Raw genomic sequence first — 14,082 nt, forward strand, 5'->3', positions numbered from 1 at the left:
GTAAATGACCATTCGGTTGACAAGGAAGTTTTTCAGTGGGGAAACGAATTCTTTATGCAGGGTTTGGCAGCGCAGCGTTGCACCAAATAACTGGAAAATACTGGAAAGGAGAGCTCTCGAATCCTCTCAGGCTTGTCTCCAAGTCAGTTAATTTTAGTCAACAGAAGTTTCCCTCTCACAGAGGTTCTTTACAAGCTTTTACACAGAGACTTTCTCCATAGAAACGAAGCCTTCCCTGCTCCAGAGGAACGGCAGCGCTCATTCAGAAGGGAAAAGCTTCAGGGCAGCGTGGGACAGGGCGGGGGACAAAGAGGGGACTGGGAATGTTTTAAATTGGGAATGGCACGGAGCAAAGGGGACAGAGCCCGAGCGGCCCCGGGGACATCTCGGCAGCCGCTGGGTCCCTGTGCCCGTGGCTGAGCAGGGGGCAGTGCCCAGGCCCAGAAGGACCCCCAGTGACCCGCCCTGACCCTTTACAGCTTGGGTAGAGCTGCACTGAAATCTGCACACACTCAAAATCCTACACAGGAAAATACAAAGCGGTGAAAACCCGAATGGGGCTCTCCGGCTGCGCGGGGGACAATCGCAGCCCGTGTCGCTATCCAGGGACAATCCCCCTGTGCCACACGGGGCACCCGCGCGGGCGGGGCCGCACCCGGGACACCCCAAAGCCAGCGGGATCCGCGCGCACCTTAAACCCCAGGGAAGCCCATCCCCGAGCAAATTAGAGCGCACGTGACCGTCATTAACATACGCGTGACCTTCATTAATAGAGAGGTGACCCCTCTCATTGGCGTGCACATGACCCGCTAATTAGCATAAATCGAAGCCCTCATTAGCATACAGCCGGCGCTGCCAGACGAGCCTGGGATGTGCCGCAGGAGCGATGGGCGCAGTGCGGAATGCAGCGCGGACACCTGAGCGAGGGCCCTGCCCTTGGACCCGACTGTCCCGCTCCGTGACACCGTCCTGAACAGCTGTCACCCGCTTTCCTCAGCTTTTACAACACGTACAGTGCCTAACGCACCCGGGACGCAGCGGGCTCGCACACCCTCAGCCGCATCCCGCTGCGGAGCCGCCCTGCGCGCTCGGGGCGAGGCGAGGCCCGGCCGGGCACGTCCGCAGCGCGCGCTCCCTGTCGCGACAGCGCCGCGTCTGTCCCGACCCCGGCCGGCCCCGCCCCGGGTCACGCGGGGCTGCGCGCGCCGCGCCAACTCTCGCGAGATCCGGGCCTGGCCAAGATGGCGGCGCTGTGCGAGAGCTTCACGCTGCGCGGGCCGGGCCCCGGCGGCGGCGGCGGCGGCCGCCCCGGGCTGTGCCTGGAGCCGGGCCCGGGCCGGGACCTCGTGCTGCTCACCGAGCGCGGCCGGGCCGCCACGCTCTTCAAGGTACCGCCCGCGCGTGCTCCGGGCCGGCAGCGCTGCCCCGGCCTTGGCGGGGTGTCCCGGGCTGGGCCGAGGCCGCGCTGTTCCCGTATTCGCTCTCTCCCGGCCTGTCCGGGCCAGGCCTCGCTGTTCCCGGCCCGGGAGCGGCTCCAGCCCGGCCATGCTCTGCCCCCTGCGCTCCTCGCTGCCCCCGCTCCCTCTGCTCGGGACACGGGGTGGGTCGGGCGCATGTTCGCGTGTTTCTCCTTCTGCTCATATTCTCTATCCACTCCCCGTCCCTAAAAACACTTTCCCGAAGCCACAGTGCGTGTTTATTTAGTTGACTATCACATCCATGCGGTTGGGGATTGTAGTGACAGGACAAGCAGGAATGGATTTAAAGTGGCAGAGAGTAGGTTTAGATTAGATATTGGGAAGAAATTGTTCCGTGTGAGGGAGGTTAGGTCCTGGCACAGGTGCCCAGAGCAGCTGTGGCTACTCCTGATTCTTGGAAATGTCTAAGGCCAGGTGGGACGGGGCTTGGAGCAACCTGGGACAGTGGAAGGTGTCCCTGCCCATGGCAGGGGGTGATCTCAAGTCCCTTCCAACCCAGGTCATTCCATGATCTAAGTGGGTTGATGATACAACCTCCTTTGTTTATTCCCACTGCCGAGACGATATGTGACAACACAACTGTTGTAAATATGCCCAGTGTACTCTGGGGTGAGGAGAGGGGGTTGAGTGCCCTCAGAGCAGTCAGGTGTGAATCACACAAAACACGAGCTCAGACTGCAAAATCCACTGCTCTTGGTCTCAATAACTCACCTTGAAATAGGAAGAGAAAAAGCACAAGTCTGTATATGATTGTATTAGTCAGTAAAAACAAATCACACTAGTGATAAAATTAATATTTGCCCTTTGAAAAAGCTGTGCCTTGTACCTGTGCTTCATGGCATAAGCCCTTCAGACTGTTACAGGTCAAAGTTATTTCTTACATGAAATCTAAATAATGTAGAGTTCTTTCCTGTTATTCTGAAATTGTTGGAGGTGGAAACAGGAATGCTCAAGAGGAATTTCTGTGTATAGCAGTTTTCATATTTTAATACTTTAATTCAGGTCAGATGTGGCAGCCTCACATTTCCTTTCTGTCATGAGAGAAGTCCCCAAAGTGGTCTTTGATATGTTATATTTTAATTGCAGTGTCTTTGTTCTGACTGTAGATTTCGGATCAGAAGCCCCTGGGCTGTTGGTCAGTCAAACACGGGCAGATTCTCACCTGTCCTGTTGTGTGCAACTTTGAAACCCACGAGTACATCGCAGTTCATGATGGCAAGGTGAGAGCCTTCATCCTTCTTTAGAGGGAAAAAGGATTTGGTGGGTCCTGAGGGAATGCAGGTAGGAAGAGTTCAGCAGTGTGACATTTCTGGTTGAAAGTGTGGGGAGCCCTTGGCACAGTGGTGACATTGAGCCACTTCTGTGCTGAGCACCGTGGTCTGGCAGCCCTTTGAGCACAGGAGGTTCTCAGTACCTCCTGCATACCCTCCCGAGGGATGAGTTTTTTCCCCTGTTGCAGCCTGGGTGACATTTACAGCTGCATGATCATGGTACTGCAATGGTTACAGTAATTCACACCCCCATCCTTGTCTTTGTGCTCTTGTTCCACAGTTAAAAGTTTCTCTGTGTACGAGTAGCATTTGCTTAGATCATGCTGAGTCTTTGGGTTTTTATTGTTGTTGATGAAATATCACTCCTGGCCTTGCATTGCTTGTGGGAATCAGGCCATCTGTATCTCACAAATACCTGTCTCCATCACTCTGATCTGCTTTCATTCAGAGTTCTGCTGTGTCTTTTTCTTTATTCTTTCATGTCCTTCTTTCCAACTCAGGATTTCTGAGCTTGGTTTCTATTCCTGTTGGTTTTGCTCCCCCCTGGGGCAGTTCCCACTCAGGTCACTGTGAATGCTCACTGTGTTTTCCTCCTGTTGCAGTTGCTGGTATTTTGAGTGTTGAGAAGTCTATGGTTACTGTTTACCTAAAAATGATGCTTCTCTTAAAGGTTTTAAGAATATGGAAGAATGAAGACATGAACTTGGACAAAGCATTTAAAGCAACAGTAAGTCTCCTTCATGTGTTCTCTTCTATGTGTTTTGGATCCTGGTGGAGGGAAAAAGTGCTCTAATTTTTATAGTATTGGCCATCTTACATTTTAGCTTAACTTGTGCTTCATGATGTTATGGAGTATTGTAGGGAATCCACTTGCACTGACTTTATAATCAAAATATTTCTCTTAAAGAGGTTGCTATGCCAAGGCCAGCATTTCTGAGGACTTTCTAAAGACGATGAATTGTATTCAATTACAGATCTTTGTGCTCTGCTGGTTGATGTGTTAAACATAACTTTGTGTGTTGCTGTAGAGCAGTTGTGTGACCACCTGACACTGTCATGTTTTTTCTGATGTGATTCAGGAATGTGATGCTCATCAGGATATTTTCCTGGCTTTCTGTTGGGTATTTGCATTATTTGTGGCATTTCAGCAAATCAGCAGATACTAGATCTACGTTATTAAGAATCTTTAAGGTTCATCATTCTTCTGTTAAAAGTTTATTTGAAAAAGTTAAAATAATGAATAAGCACTCATTTTTCAGGGTAGTGTAGCAGAGAGCAGAGATTTGGTTTTGTTGTTGCAGCTCTCAGCAGATGTGTACAGGATCCATTCCCTGCCCCAGGGGGGGCCGGTGGTGCTGTTCAAGGGAGGGGCCGTTCGGACGCTGGATGTGCTGCTGGAAGCCCCTCAGCAGGAGATTGAAAACGTCATCTCAGGTGAAGTCATCAGGTAAGTGATGCCACTTTGTGATGATTCTTGCCTGGAGGAATTGACTGTGATGATGACTCCTCTCTTCTGAGGAGATGGGGGGAAATCAAATGAGGTTGGGTGTTTTCTTCCAACACATTGTTTTTAAAATCTCAGAGTTATTTATAGAGATTTCCTAAAAATTAGAAGATGCCTAAGGAATAGTGATATGACTTTATGTATAAACCTAGAATTTGGAGGATGTTCATCCAACTTTCTGGTTTTAGGTGGAGTGGAGCTTTTATGGAAGGCCAACAACCTGTCTTAATTTTCACTACTGAGAAAGTGAGTAAAATACTTTTTATTTTCAAAACTCTCATAGCAAGAGACCCAAATGCTTTTTTTTTCCAAATCCATCACCAGTTTCATTTGATTTTAAGAGCTTTTAGTGGAATCATTATCCTGATATAATCAATACAGCAGTTAAATGGAAGCTGTGTTGCATTCAGGGCTCTCAGAACTGCAGAGAGCAATTAATAAGATGAAGTACAGTGAACGTTGTGTGACTCTTCATCCCTCATTGTGAAAAACTGTTGAATAGCATGTATGTTTTAAAATTATACGTGCATCTGTCTTTATAAGAATTTATAAGAACTTTTATAAGAATTTTCTTTACTTGTTAGAGTCTGCTGACTGTTCAAATTATTCTGTATCTCCTATAGAAAATACAATTTCCTAATTCTTTCAAACATCCAAAGTTAAGCAGTACTCATACCTAAATTTCTGTTATATCTTCTTTGTGTAATTTAAGGAAAATTTTTCTTTTTTTATTTTAGGATAAGAATTTTTTTGTCTATGTACAGAAACCTAAGCTGAGTAGTCTACACAAATACAAGCTTGAACAACAGGAATCAGCCAAGCCAGTGTGTTTCACAGCACATATAACAAACCAAACTGTCACACTTCTGTGTTTGTGTAAGTTATATTTGTTAATGGGTTGTGATAAGGAAGCAAAGAATTGTATGAAATGAAAAAAAAAATGTTCATATTTATGATTTGCTGTTTAATATTTTTTAGTTTTTTAAACTCTCTGAAACAGTTGCAGGTAGTAATTAAAGATTCTTGATAGTTTAATGGTTGCAAAGGCCAACTGTTCCTACCTGTGATCACTTGTACCCTGCAGATCTCATTACACCTGTACCTTTATTTTGCTGCTTTGGATCATAATAAGTCTTTTAAATATCCTGTATTAATTCTTTCAGCATATGTTTTTCTTTTTGGATGTGCTTTTGCCATGTGGTATCAAACAGATTTTTATCACAAAAAACAATTGTAAAAGAGTGATTATTATTTTTCTTTTGACAGATTCCAATGGCTCTGTGTACCAGGTTCTGATACCTCTGCAGCAAGATACTGAAGAAGAAGAGATTTTGTCCAAGTCACTACTGCTAAACTTTTCAGCATCTGAAACTGTTCTGAAAGGAACATCTTTAGTTGCCCTGGACAAAGACCACGTTGCAGTGTTGGGCAGTCTGATTGCACCTAGGAAAGGGTCCAGAGGTAGCTTGAAAAATCTTATTAAGATGTTGTACGGTCGAAAATTTCCTTGGGCAGAGCACTGAGGTGGGAAATTTGTGCTTTGTCTCTTGTGCCAGCTTCTGGTTTAAAGCTCTTCACTGGAAAATCAACTTTTCTTTAAGTTGAGATTTAACCTGAGTGTTGTAATCCCTAATGCTAAATACTGGCTGAGCTGTTTTGAAACAGTTATTTCTGTTGTTTCCGGTGTTTGTAACTGAAAGTAGCAAAAGCAAATGTAGCACTTATGTTGCTTTTTGGTCTCATCTGTCTCTTACTTCCCTCAGAGTGCCTGACCATATGGAATACAAAATTTCAGACCTTGCAAACATCGAAGGAGCTGCCCCTGGGGACCAGCGGCCAGGTAAAGCTCTGCCATGGGTTTGGAGTCCTTGAGCTTTGTGCATTTGGCAGCAGGGAAGAGAGTGTTGGGCTGCAGAGCTTTGCTGCTACTGGAGGAGCAGTAATTGCAACTTCTGCAGCAAAATTAATACTGACCAGTTGATGACTAGTTTCTGTCAGAATATTCATTGAGGGGATGGTGACCTGTAGGAATTTCTGTGATAATTTAGTACTTTGTCACTTCTCATAGGTGTGGTTGTTTGGTGTGAATAAAATCACTGAGCACAAAACTCATCAGTGCAGGAACTCACTTTTCTGCTCATCTCATACACTTTAATATTTTGCAGTTGTGGTGTTATGAGGAAAAATTTTTTCTGATTCATGGGAAAGTGCTGACTGTAATTATGTACAAGTGTGAAACATCATCTTTGGCAGCTGCTGTGGGAAAGCTCAAGTGCAGTCAAACCCCTGGTAAGATTTTTTATTTTTTTTTTTTAATAATTACAGTGAAAAGATCTTGTAAAGGGAAGATGTCTGAAATTGTATAAAAATTTTAACATAGTCCTATAAAATTAATTGAAGTTAAACAGCTTGAAGCAGCTTCACACTGTCCATGTTCCAGGCTGTTAAATTTACTGGTGCTGGGAACACCAAAGCACACAAATGTCTGGATTTATTGTGACTTCACTTAACCTGGATTGTCATTCAGATGCTGGAATTACTGACGACACTGGAATGCTGGTGATGAATACTGAAAACAAAGTGAAGTCCAGTTTCCTTAAAAGTATTTTCAAGGAGTATGTGATTGGATAGGATAAAGTCAAACCTTAGTTTGTGAACTTCAATTGGAAATCGTACTGTCATAGTGGTTTTAATTAAACACTGCATTGGTAAAACATTGCAAGTAATGCTCAGGATAAATTGTGTAATAACTTACTTCTCTTGCTCCCAGAGGCAAAATGGAGAAACAGTATAAAAAAGATCATAAAATTATCTGCTGCTGAAATAAAACTGGAACTTTCTTGGCATAAAATCACTTGCATTATAGTTTAGAAAATACCTATTAGCATAAGAAGTTGATGCAATATCCATACTTCAGTAAATGTGCTGTAAGTGTTATCTTCATGTAGTTTTATTTGTGTGTTCCCAGATGTGTCCTCATTTGTGAACTGGAATACTCTGGAAGATGAAGAGCTGGTGGTTTCCTTTCAGTCCCAGGAGTCTGGAGCTCTGAAAGCAGAGTCCAGAATGAATGTAAGTTAGCATTAGGGTCGTTTGAGATTGTTGTTTGTCTTGTCTCTTCCCCATGCTGTTACTTTCAGGTGTTTCAGCAGAAAGAAATTTCACTTTATTTGTTACTGATTGTTTCTAGTACTGTTTCTGGAATTGGAGTTAATAATCGTGGCCTGGACAGCAAGTTGACACATAAAGTGTCCCGTTATCTTGCTTGAAATTAAGTATCTTGCTTTAAGTATTTTGGAGCTGAATAATAACTCTGTGTTTTTCTTTACCATAGTTAAGATCAAGAGGGAGCACTGTTACTGAACAACAGCCAGAGACTTTATCAATTGGGCAGCTCTTACTAGATCTTAAAGTAAGTAACCCAAATATCCTGAAGTAGTGTTTAGACACCTTCAGAATATTCTAGGTGTCTCTTAAGCTGTTACCTCTTTCCATGTCCTCTTGCACATATCAGGTTGGCCAAGCTGCCTTGAAGAGGTGAGGTGAAGGGTACTGTTATTATGGTGCAAGAACAGCATTTGGGCATGATGAGATTAAGTTTTGTCATAGGAGCGTGTTTTGAGAACTGTACAATACTGGGCTTATAACGGCTGGCTTCTGGAAACTTGCAGAAATTTGTTCATTTTTAATGACAGTCTTACAGTAAATAGGGAGGATATTTCATCTGAACTTTACTTATTTATGGCTTTAATTTTGTTGAAGGCCTTTCGGCTCTAGGAAGTCAGAGGAATTGTCAGGAATTCCACTGCAAATACAGCAATAAGATCTAGTTCCTTCCTTGCTGCAAGTGCTGTGATAGGTCACACAGGAAGGGAAACTTATCTACAGTTCAGCTGTGGCTGGACACCTTGGTATTGTCACTGATGTAACAGGTTATTAATCCATGAGTAGTTACTGCTTACCTGAGTTCAGAGTGAGGAATTTCCTCATTTGGCTCTTTCATGCTTGAGAAAAACTATCCTATCAAAACACAGAGTGGTGAGGAATTTTTGTAAATTTTTGTAACTTGAATTCCAAAATCGGCCTGCTTCTACTTGGTCTAATTAATGCCAGGGCAGTACTCAAACACGTGCCCTGTATTTCTGACTTGCACAGTATTTGTCTTTTCCAGGATGCTTCTAATTATGTGTTGGAAACTGAATTGAGAAAACTGATGGCAAAAGCACCAACCCCAGATCTGCAAGCCACCATTGGCTGTGTGGTTACTGCCCTTACAGACAGATGTAAAAGAAATCCAAAGTACTACCCTCAACCTTTCCTGCAGGAGATTGTTGAAACACGGGACTTGTCCTACAGGTAGTGACCCTGCATTTTTTGAAGTGTAAGGAGTAGTCTTTAAAACTAAAATTAAAAGAAGTAGAAGTAAAATTCTTTATAAGCTGCTCTTGAATTATCAGAATTTAGTACCAAAGGTGCTTGTTTTCTGATGAAGTTGCTGTTTTACATAAAAATCCATCTAGGGAGGAAGATTAGTATTATTACTTTAATTGTCAGTGTAAATCTCAGTGTGGACTATGCAACCTATTAATTTCATATTCTTATAGTTTATGTCCAGATTTAATGGCTGTTGCTTTGGAGAAAAAAGATATGCATCTCTTACAAATCTGCCTAGAACGGTTTCCAGATATTCCTGAAGAAATTACTTTTGCTTGCCTGAAAGCATTTTTAAGGTAACTTGAAATCTTTTTCTTTTTTCTTCGTCAAATTTTAGACTGCTTTTGTTTTCATGATAAGCTTCAAAGAATTCATTATGTGTGTTGATGACACTGCTGATTTTAAAGCTAATAATAAAAGTGTTAAATGTCTGAAATTTTGTTCCACAGCATGAGTGAATCCCATCTTCAAAACATAGATGTAAATCTAGATTCTGTGATCTGTTACATTGATGTTGAATTCGACAATAATGAAGTTAAGACTGAAATTGTAGAAAATGGTTTTGGTGCAGAGATGGACCAGGACATGTGTGGTACCAAAATCCCAAAGCAAAGCCAGCCCTGGAGCGATGATGATTCCTGCCCTGTTGGGCCTCAGAAGGCAGCACTGCTGTATCCTCTGCAAGGTGAAGGGAAGCCAGAGCATTGCATGTGCTGTGGATGTTTGTGTTTGTGCCAGAAGGCACAGCCTCTGTTCCTCTGTTACTGCCGAAAGTTTCTGAGGTCTCGTAAGAGTGGTTTCTACTCAGTAGAAAAACTGTTTAAAATATAAATAGAAACATTTAGGTTTTAGAATGTATCTACACAGATTTAAACTTAGTTTTATTACTCTTTTGCAATAATCTTTTTCTACTTAAGAGAAAAGGTATCCATGCTTTGGATGTTTGCCTGTTAAAACACTTCAGGCAGTTACACCCTTGCAGTGGACGGATCTGTTCAAGTTAAATCTATCGTGATGGTTCAGTTACTGTAGATTTTTCATTACAGAAATAAGGTTCAAAAATCTGGAGAAATATTTTCTTAAGTATTCACTCTGGTTTCTAGAAACTGGTGTTTTTCCTGCAATGTTATTCCCTTAATAGCACTGCACAGAAATGCTGTTCTCCATTCAGCTTACACTGAAACATTTCTTTTGCCTCACCTGAAAAACCTTCCAGCTGGAGAAGCTATTGTAAGTATTTTAACATTAAAAGGTTTTTAAACCCTTATTATTATTTCTTGGTGAGGGAAAGGGAAGAGAGTCTTTCTACGGTATATGAGAAATTCACCTTCTGCTTTCTGAAACTAATGCATGAAAATTAATTAGGATGCCTAATAAGATTTTATATTAAGGAATACCACATTTTTCCACATACTTCAGTAATTTTCTTGATATTTGTAGTCCTAACTTGTTTTAGAACATGTGAGTAAAAACTCTTTATGACCCAGCATACCTGGAAAATGTTCATATTCTATTAGCAAGTAATAATAGCTTTGCTTGATTTAGATGGTTTTTAGGAAAAGAAAGAGACATGGTAATTTAGTTATATGAGAAAAAGAAATTTAGAAAATATGAGAAACAAACTGTATAATCCCAAGCGTAATACAAATCTAGATCCCCTCAGATTAGGAAAAAAACCCACCAGACTCCCCCATTTCTCAGAATCTGAAATAGAACTTAAAGAGCTGTGTGTACCTGAGCATATATGTGATTTTCCAGTGATGTCAGAAAAACCCCACACATCAGAACAAAGCTGATCTCAGCTCTGACACATCTCCTGGAACAGTGATTACCCCTCAAAGTAATTTACACTGAATATTGCTAAGAATTTTCAAACACCTAGCTATGGGTGGTGTAAGAGAACCATAAAGCTTGTTTTTAATGTGTACTATACAGGCATCCATGTTCGCATTCAAAAACAAAAAAATAAATTTCAAAAAAATCCTTATGAATATTACCATTATAGGACAAAACCTCTTGGTCTATTAAATGTTTGTCCTTTACAAATGTTCTGACTTTTCTACTTTCAGCTATTTCTTAGGTATTTATATTACCTGTATGTGAAATGCAGTGAAAAAGTTAACACCACTCTTCCTGGAATACGCTCTCCCACAATAAATCAGGTGAGCTGTCCTTCCTTCCCTTCTAGGGTGTGTAGTTGGGGAATATCTAAAATCAACTGACATCTACATTCATTCTACAAAGTACTGTCTGTCAGTGTAACCTGTATGAAGTCAGATATAGCACTTCAACCATCAAAACCCAAATAACCTGAAAATATGAACCCATGCATTTTGCATTAGAAGTTCATGTCTTAGAGTTGAGCTTTTAAAGATAAATGTGTGTTATTTCCAGACTGGGAAGTGTAAGTGTACTTTTCTTGTTTGTCTTCAGATCATGGATTGGATGTGCTTGTTGCTTGATGCTCACTTCACTGTCATGGTGATGCTGCCAGAAGCAAAGGAGTTGCTTTCAAACCTGCATAAGTTTGTGAGAGCCCAAGTAAGTTGCATCTTCTGGGATAATTATTTGATTTTCAGTTGGATTCAGAATATGGATGTTGAGAAAGGGGGGAGACAGACAACAACAAATTATATAGTGAATCAAATCATGTGTGTCCTCCTCTGTGTGCTCTTTCCTGAGCATGAATTGCCATTGCCTCTGTCTCATTTGGATTTCAAAAGCTGCTTTGTTTGTTTGGTTTAAATATCTTAAACTGTGTAGAACCACAGATAGTTTCACAGTATTATGATGCATGAAAATAATTAAAATGTATTTTATTATAAATGTCTCTGATTTCTTCTACTAGGTGCGGTTCTACTCAGAACTCAACAAGATTGAAGGAAGTTTGCGGGAATTACAAAGACTGAACCACCTGAGAGAATCTCACACCTATTCTATTGAAGTGCTGGAAATCATTTGAATTTGAAATTCATTAACACATTTATTTTGTATTGATTCCTTTTATGACAAGGATGTATTAGCACTCCATATTGGGGCTGTCAAAAGTTGTTTTCTACATAGGAGGAGCCTGGTTACTCTGTAGCTACGTGGGAGTTGTAAGTTTTGAACCTTGTGTATTAAATCTCTTTTTGACTGGATGAGAAGCTGGATATTTGCTTATATTTTCGTGTAGAATTTTAATAAGTGATCATGAGAACTTCCTAAAATACCGCACAGTTCTTGGCTGAACTCGAGATGATTGTGGCAGAAGTGCTGGGGCCATAACTTACTGGCTTGGGCTGCGTAACTTGGAAAGAACTACATGCACAGTTAATGGCTCAAGTCACTTTGGAAATGTTTCAGTTGTATTTGTACACTGACAGTACCAAATGTATGTAGAAGTCTAAAAAGAACCCTGCAGTGGTAGCTGAAGATTTATACAGAGGGGGACTTCTTGGCACTGGTAGTAGTTACTTTCAATATTTTGGATAAGAAAACTTATCTTGAATTTAAAATAAGAACATTCTTACCTACAGCAGTTTGTTTCCTGTAAGTACTTTTCGATATTGAACACCTCAACTTAGTTAATGTCACGCATGTGTTTGAATTCTAGCATTTCAAAGTATGTCTTAGGTTGGTTTTGACTTTCTTTGAAATACAAAGTGATTAACTAAAGTTTTATGTAAACAACATTTTTGTTGAAGATTTTACAGGTATCTGTTGAATTATTCTTCTGATGAGGCATTTACTTAAAGCTGACTTGTTACAAGATACTTGTGGGACTGTTCATCTGGAATAGGGAAAACTGGGACAGAAGCATAATGCTGGATTTCCTTGAGTCAAGTATAAGATGGATTGTTGGGTAAAAGATAATTAGTACGTTTTTCAGAACAGCAAATACAATGTTATTTTTACTTATTTTTACTAATAATATGATTGAATATTAATAGAATTCAGCATATCAGTACATTGATACACTTTGGTTTTCATCATGTAAATAAAATGGCAATTGGAACTATATTGAATTACCTCAGCAAAAGTCATGTAAGCCCTTCCTTCCTACACCTGACTTCCAGTATACTGCTGAGCTCTAGTGTAACTTTACTGTGGTGTCTTAGAAATATATAGGTGGAACTGATTTGAGAGCTGAACACCTGAATCTAATTCCTAACACAAGTTGTGAAATAGCTTGGAGTGAAGGACTGGACAAAAGCATCTCAATAATTTAAGCAAGAGCATATGCTCACTTGTTCTGAATGCCATCCAGTTGTTAAGGTTCTTTCCCTTATCCTTGGAAAAAGGAACCCACCCAGACAACAGCTTGGAACAACTGGACTATTCATCTCAAAGTGCCTTGTGGAAGGAGGTTTTTTCTCCATCTGTCCTAAGGATGGAAGCAGGATAGGGCCTCTACACAAAAATTCTTCTTCCTGCTGTATTCAATTCACTTATAAATATGCTCATTTTTAACTCTACCAGCAGTAGAGTTCCAAATCAGTGTGTTCTACTTTGAGTGCAGTAGGCAGGTTTTTGGGGTTGGGGTTCATTTCTCTGTACTGAGCTGTGTATTGGAAAGGACTAATTTATATCCTGTCCCTGAAGGTAATATACCTCTCTGTGCACCCATTTCTCCATAAAATGAAAATTATTAAGTACTATTCAGTAAGCAATTCCACATCACCAGCTAATACGGGATGGGATTAAGAGATGAGATACTCTGGTTCACAGTTCCAAAGCACATGACTCTCAGCATTTTTGATCCACCACAAACACACAAAATCTGCAGTATTTTGGAGGTAGCACTTTCACAATGCTGCGGGCTAAGTAATGCAGTAGATGCACTATGTTGCTAGATTCTTGGTGTGTAGATGGCAGAATGCACAGGTGTTTTTCCCATACCAGAAGGAGATAATGGAAGATGTGTGTCTGTGTATTCATATATTTAAAGAGTTACCACAATCCTCTGCAACCTTATAAGAGGTAGCAAAAATCAGCCTGACATAAGCAATCTAAAGGTAACTCGGAAAGGTTTAGAATACAAATTGAGTAGAAAGGTGTAAATGGGGTTAGGCAATGTTGGCTGCTGCTGTATGTGTGTCATCCTGTGTTTAGATGAGGGCTTTGAGCCTCTGCAGCTGCAACACTGAATATAAAAGAGCTGCAGATAAAAAGCTGGATATAGAGTGCCAATTGGGCTAAACCCTGTTGCCACTGTTGTGTGCTTGATATTGTGGCAGGTTTGTGGGTTTAATGAGGTGCTCAGCCTGAGCAGCAAGTTAATGAACAAAAGGACCTCAAAAATTACTACAGAAGAGTGCAAATTAGATGACATGTTGGACATGTTGCTGCCATGTTTATGGCATGACCAGTGTTGAGTTTTACCTTGCTCAGAAGTATAAGCAAGGGACTGAAA

General features: G+C 41.4%; 1 protein-coding gene across 1 annotated transcript; it reads left to right on the forward strand.

The window, feature by feature from the left end:
- Window positions 1–24: 24 nt before the first annotated feature.
- NOL11 (nucleolar protein 11) lies at window positions 25–11,827 on the forward strand. Its single transcript, XM_056505733.1, has 18 exons — window positions 25–1,388; window positions 2,585–2,698; window positions 3,420–3,476; window positions 4,051–4,196; window positions 4,442–4,499; window positions 4,991–5,129; window positions 5,520–5,714; window positions 6,017–6,093; window positions 6,419–6,542; window positions 7,222–7,325; window positions 7,588–7,665; window positions 8,425–8,609; window positions 8,858–8,983; window positions 9,137–9,358; window positions 9,839–9,917; window positions 10,757–10,849; window positions 11,121–11,228; window positions 11,536–11,827. The coding sequence occupies exons 1-18, from the start codon at window positions 1,242–1,244 to the stop codon at window positions 11,647–11,649; spliced, it is 2,166 nt and encodes a 721-aa protein (XP_056361708.1). The 5' UTR covers window positions 25–1,241; the 3' UTR covers window positions 11,650–11,827.
- The last annotated feature ends 2,255 nt before the right edge of the window (window positions 11,828–14,082 follow it).

Source organism: Oenanthe melanoleuca, chromosome 18 (genome assembly GCF_029582105.1).
Source record: "Oenanthe melanoleuca isolate GR-GAL-2019-014 chromosome 18, OMel1.0, whole genome shotgun sequence".
NCBI classification, from domain to species: domain Eukaryota; kingdom Metazoa; phylum Chordata; class Aves; order Passeriformes; family Muscicapidae; genus Oenanthe; species Oenanthe melanoleuca.

What these genes read in the sequence shown, in the direction of transcription:
- NOL11 (XM_056505733.1), top strand. Translation starts at nt 1,242, where the DNA reads ATGGCGGCGCTGTGCGAGAGCTTCACGCTGCGCGGGCCGGGCCCCGGC. An exon ending in ATCTCAGGTGAAGTCATCAG is followed by an intron (nt 4,197 to 4,441) that starts GTAAGTGATGCC and finishes TTCTGGTTTTAG; the next exon opens with GTGGAGTGGAGCTTTTATGG. An exon ending in TGTCACACTTCTGTGTTTGT is followed by an intron (nt 5,130 to 5,519) that starts GTAAGTTATATT and finishes TTCTTTTGACAG; the next exon opens with ATTCCAATGGCTCTGTGTAC.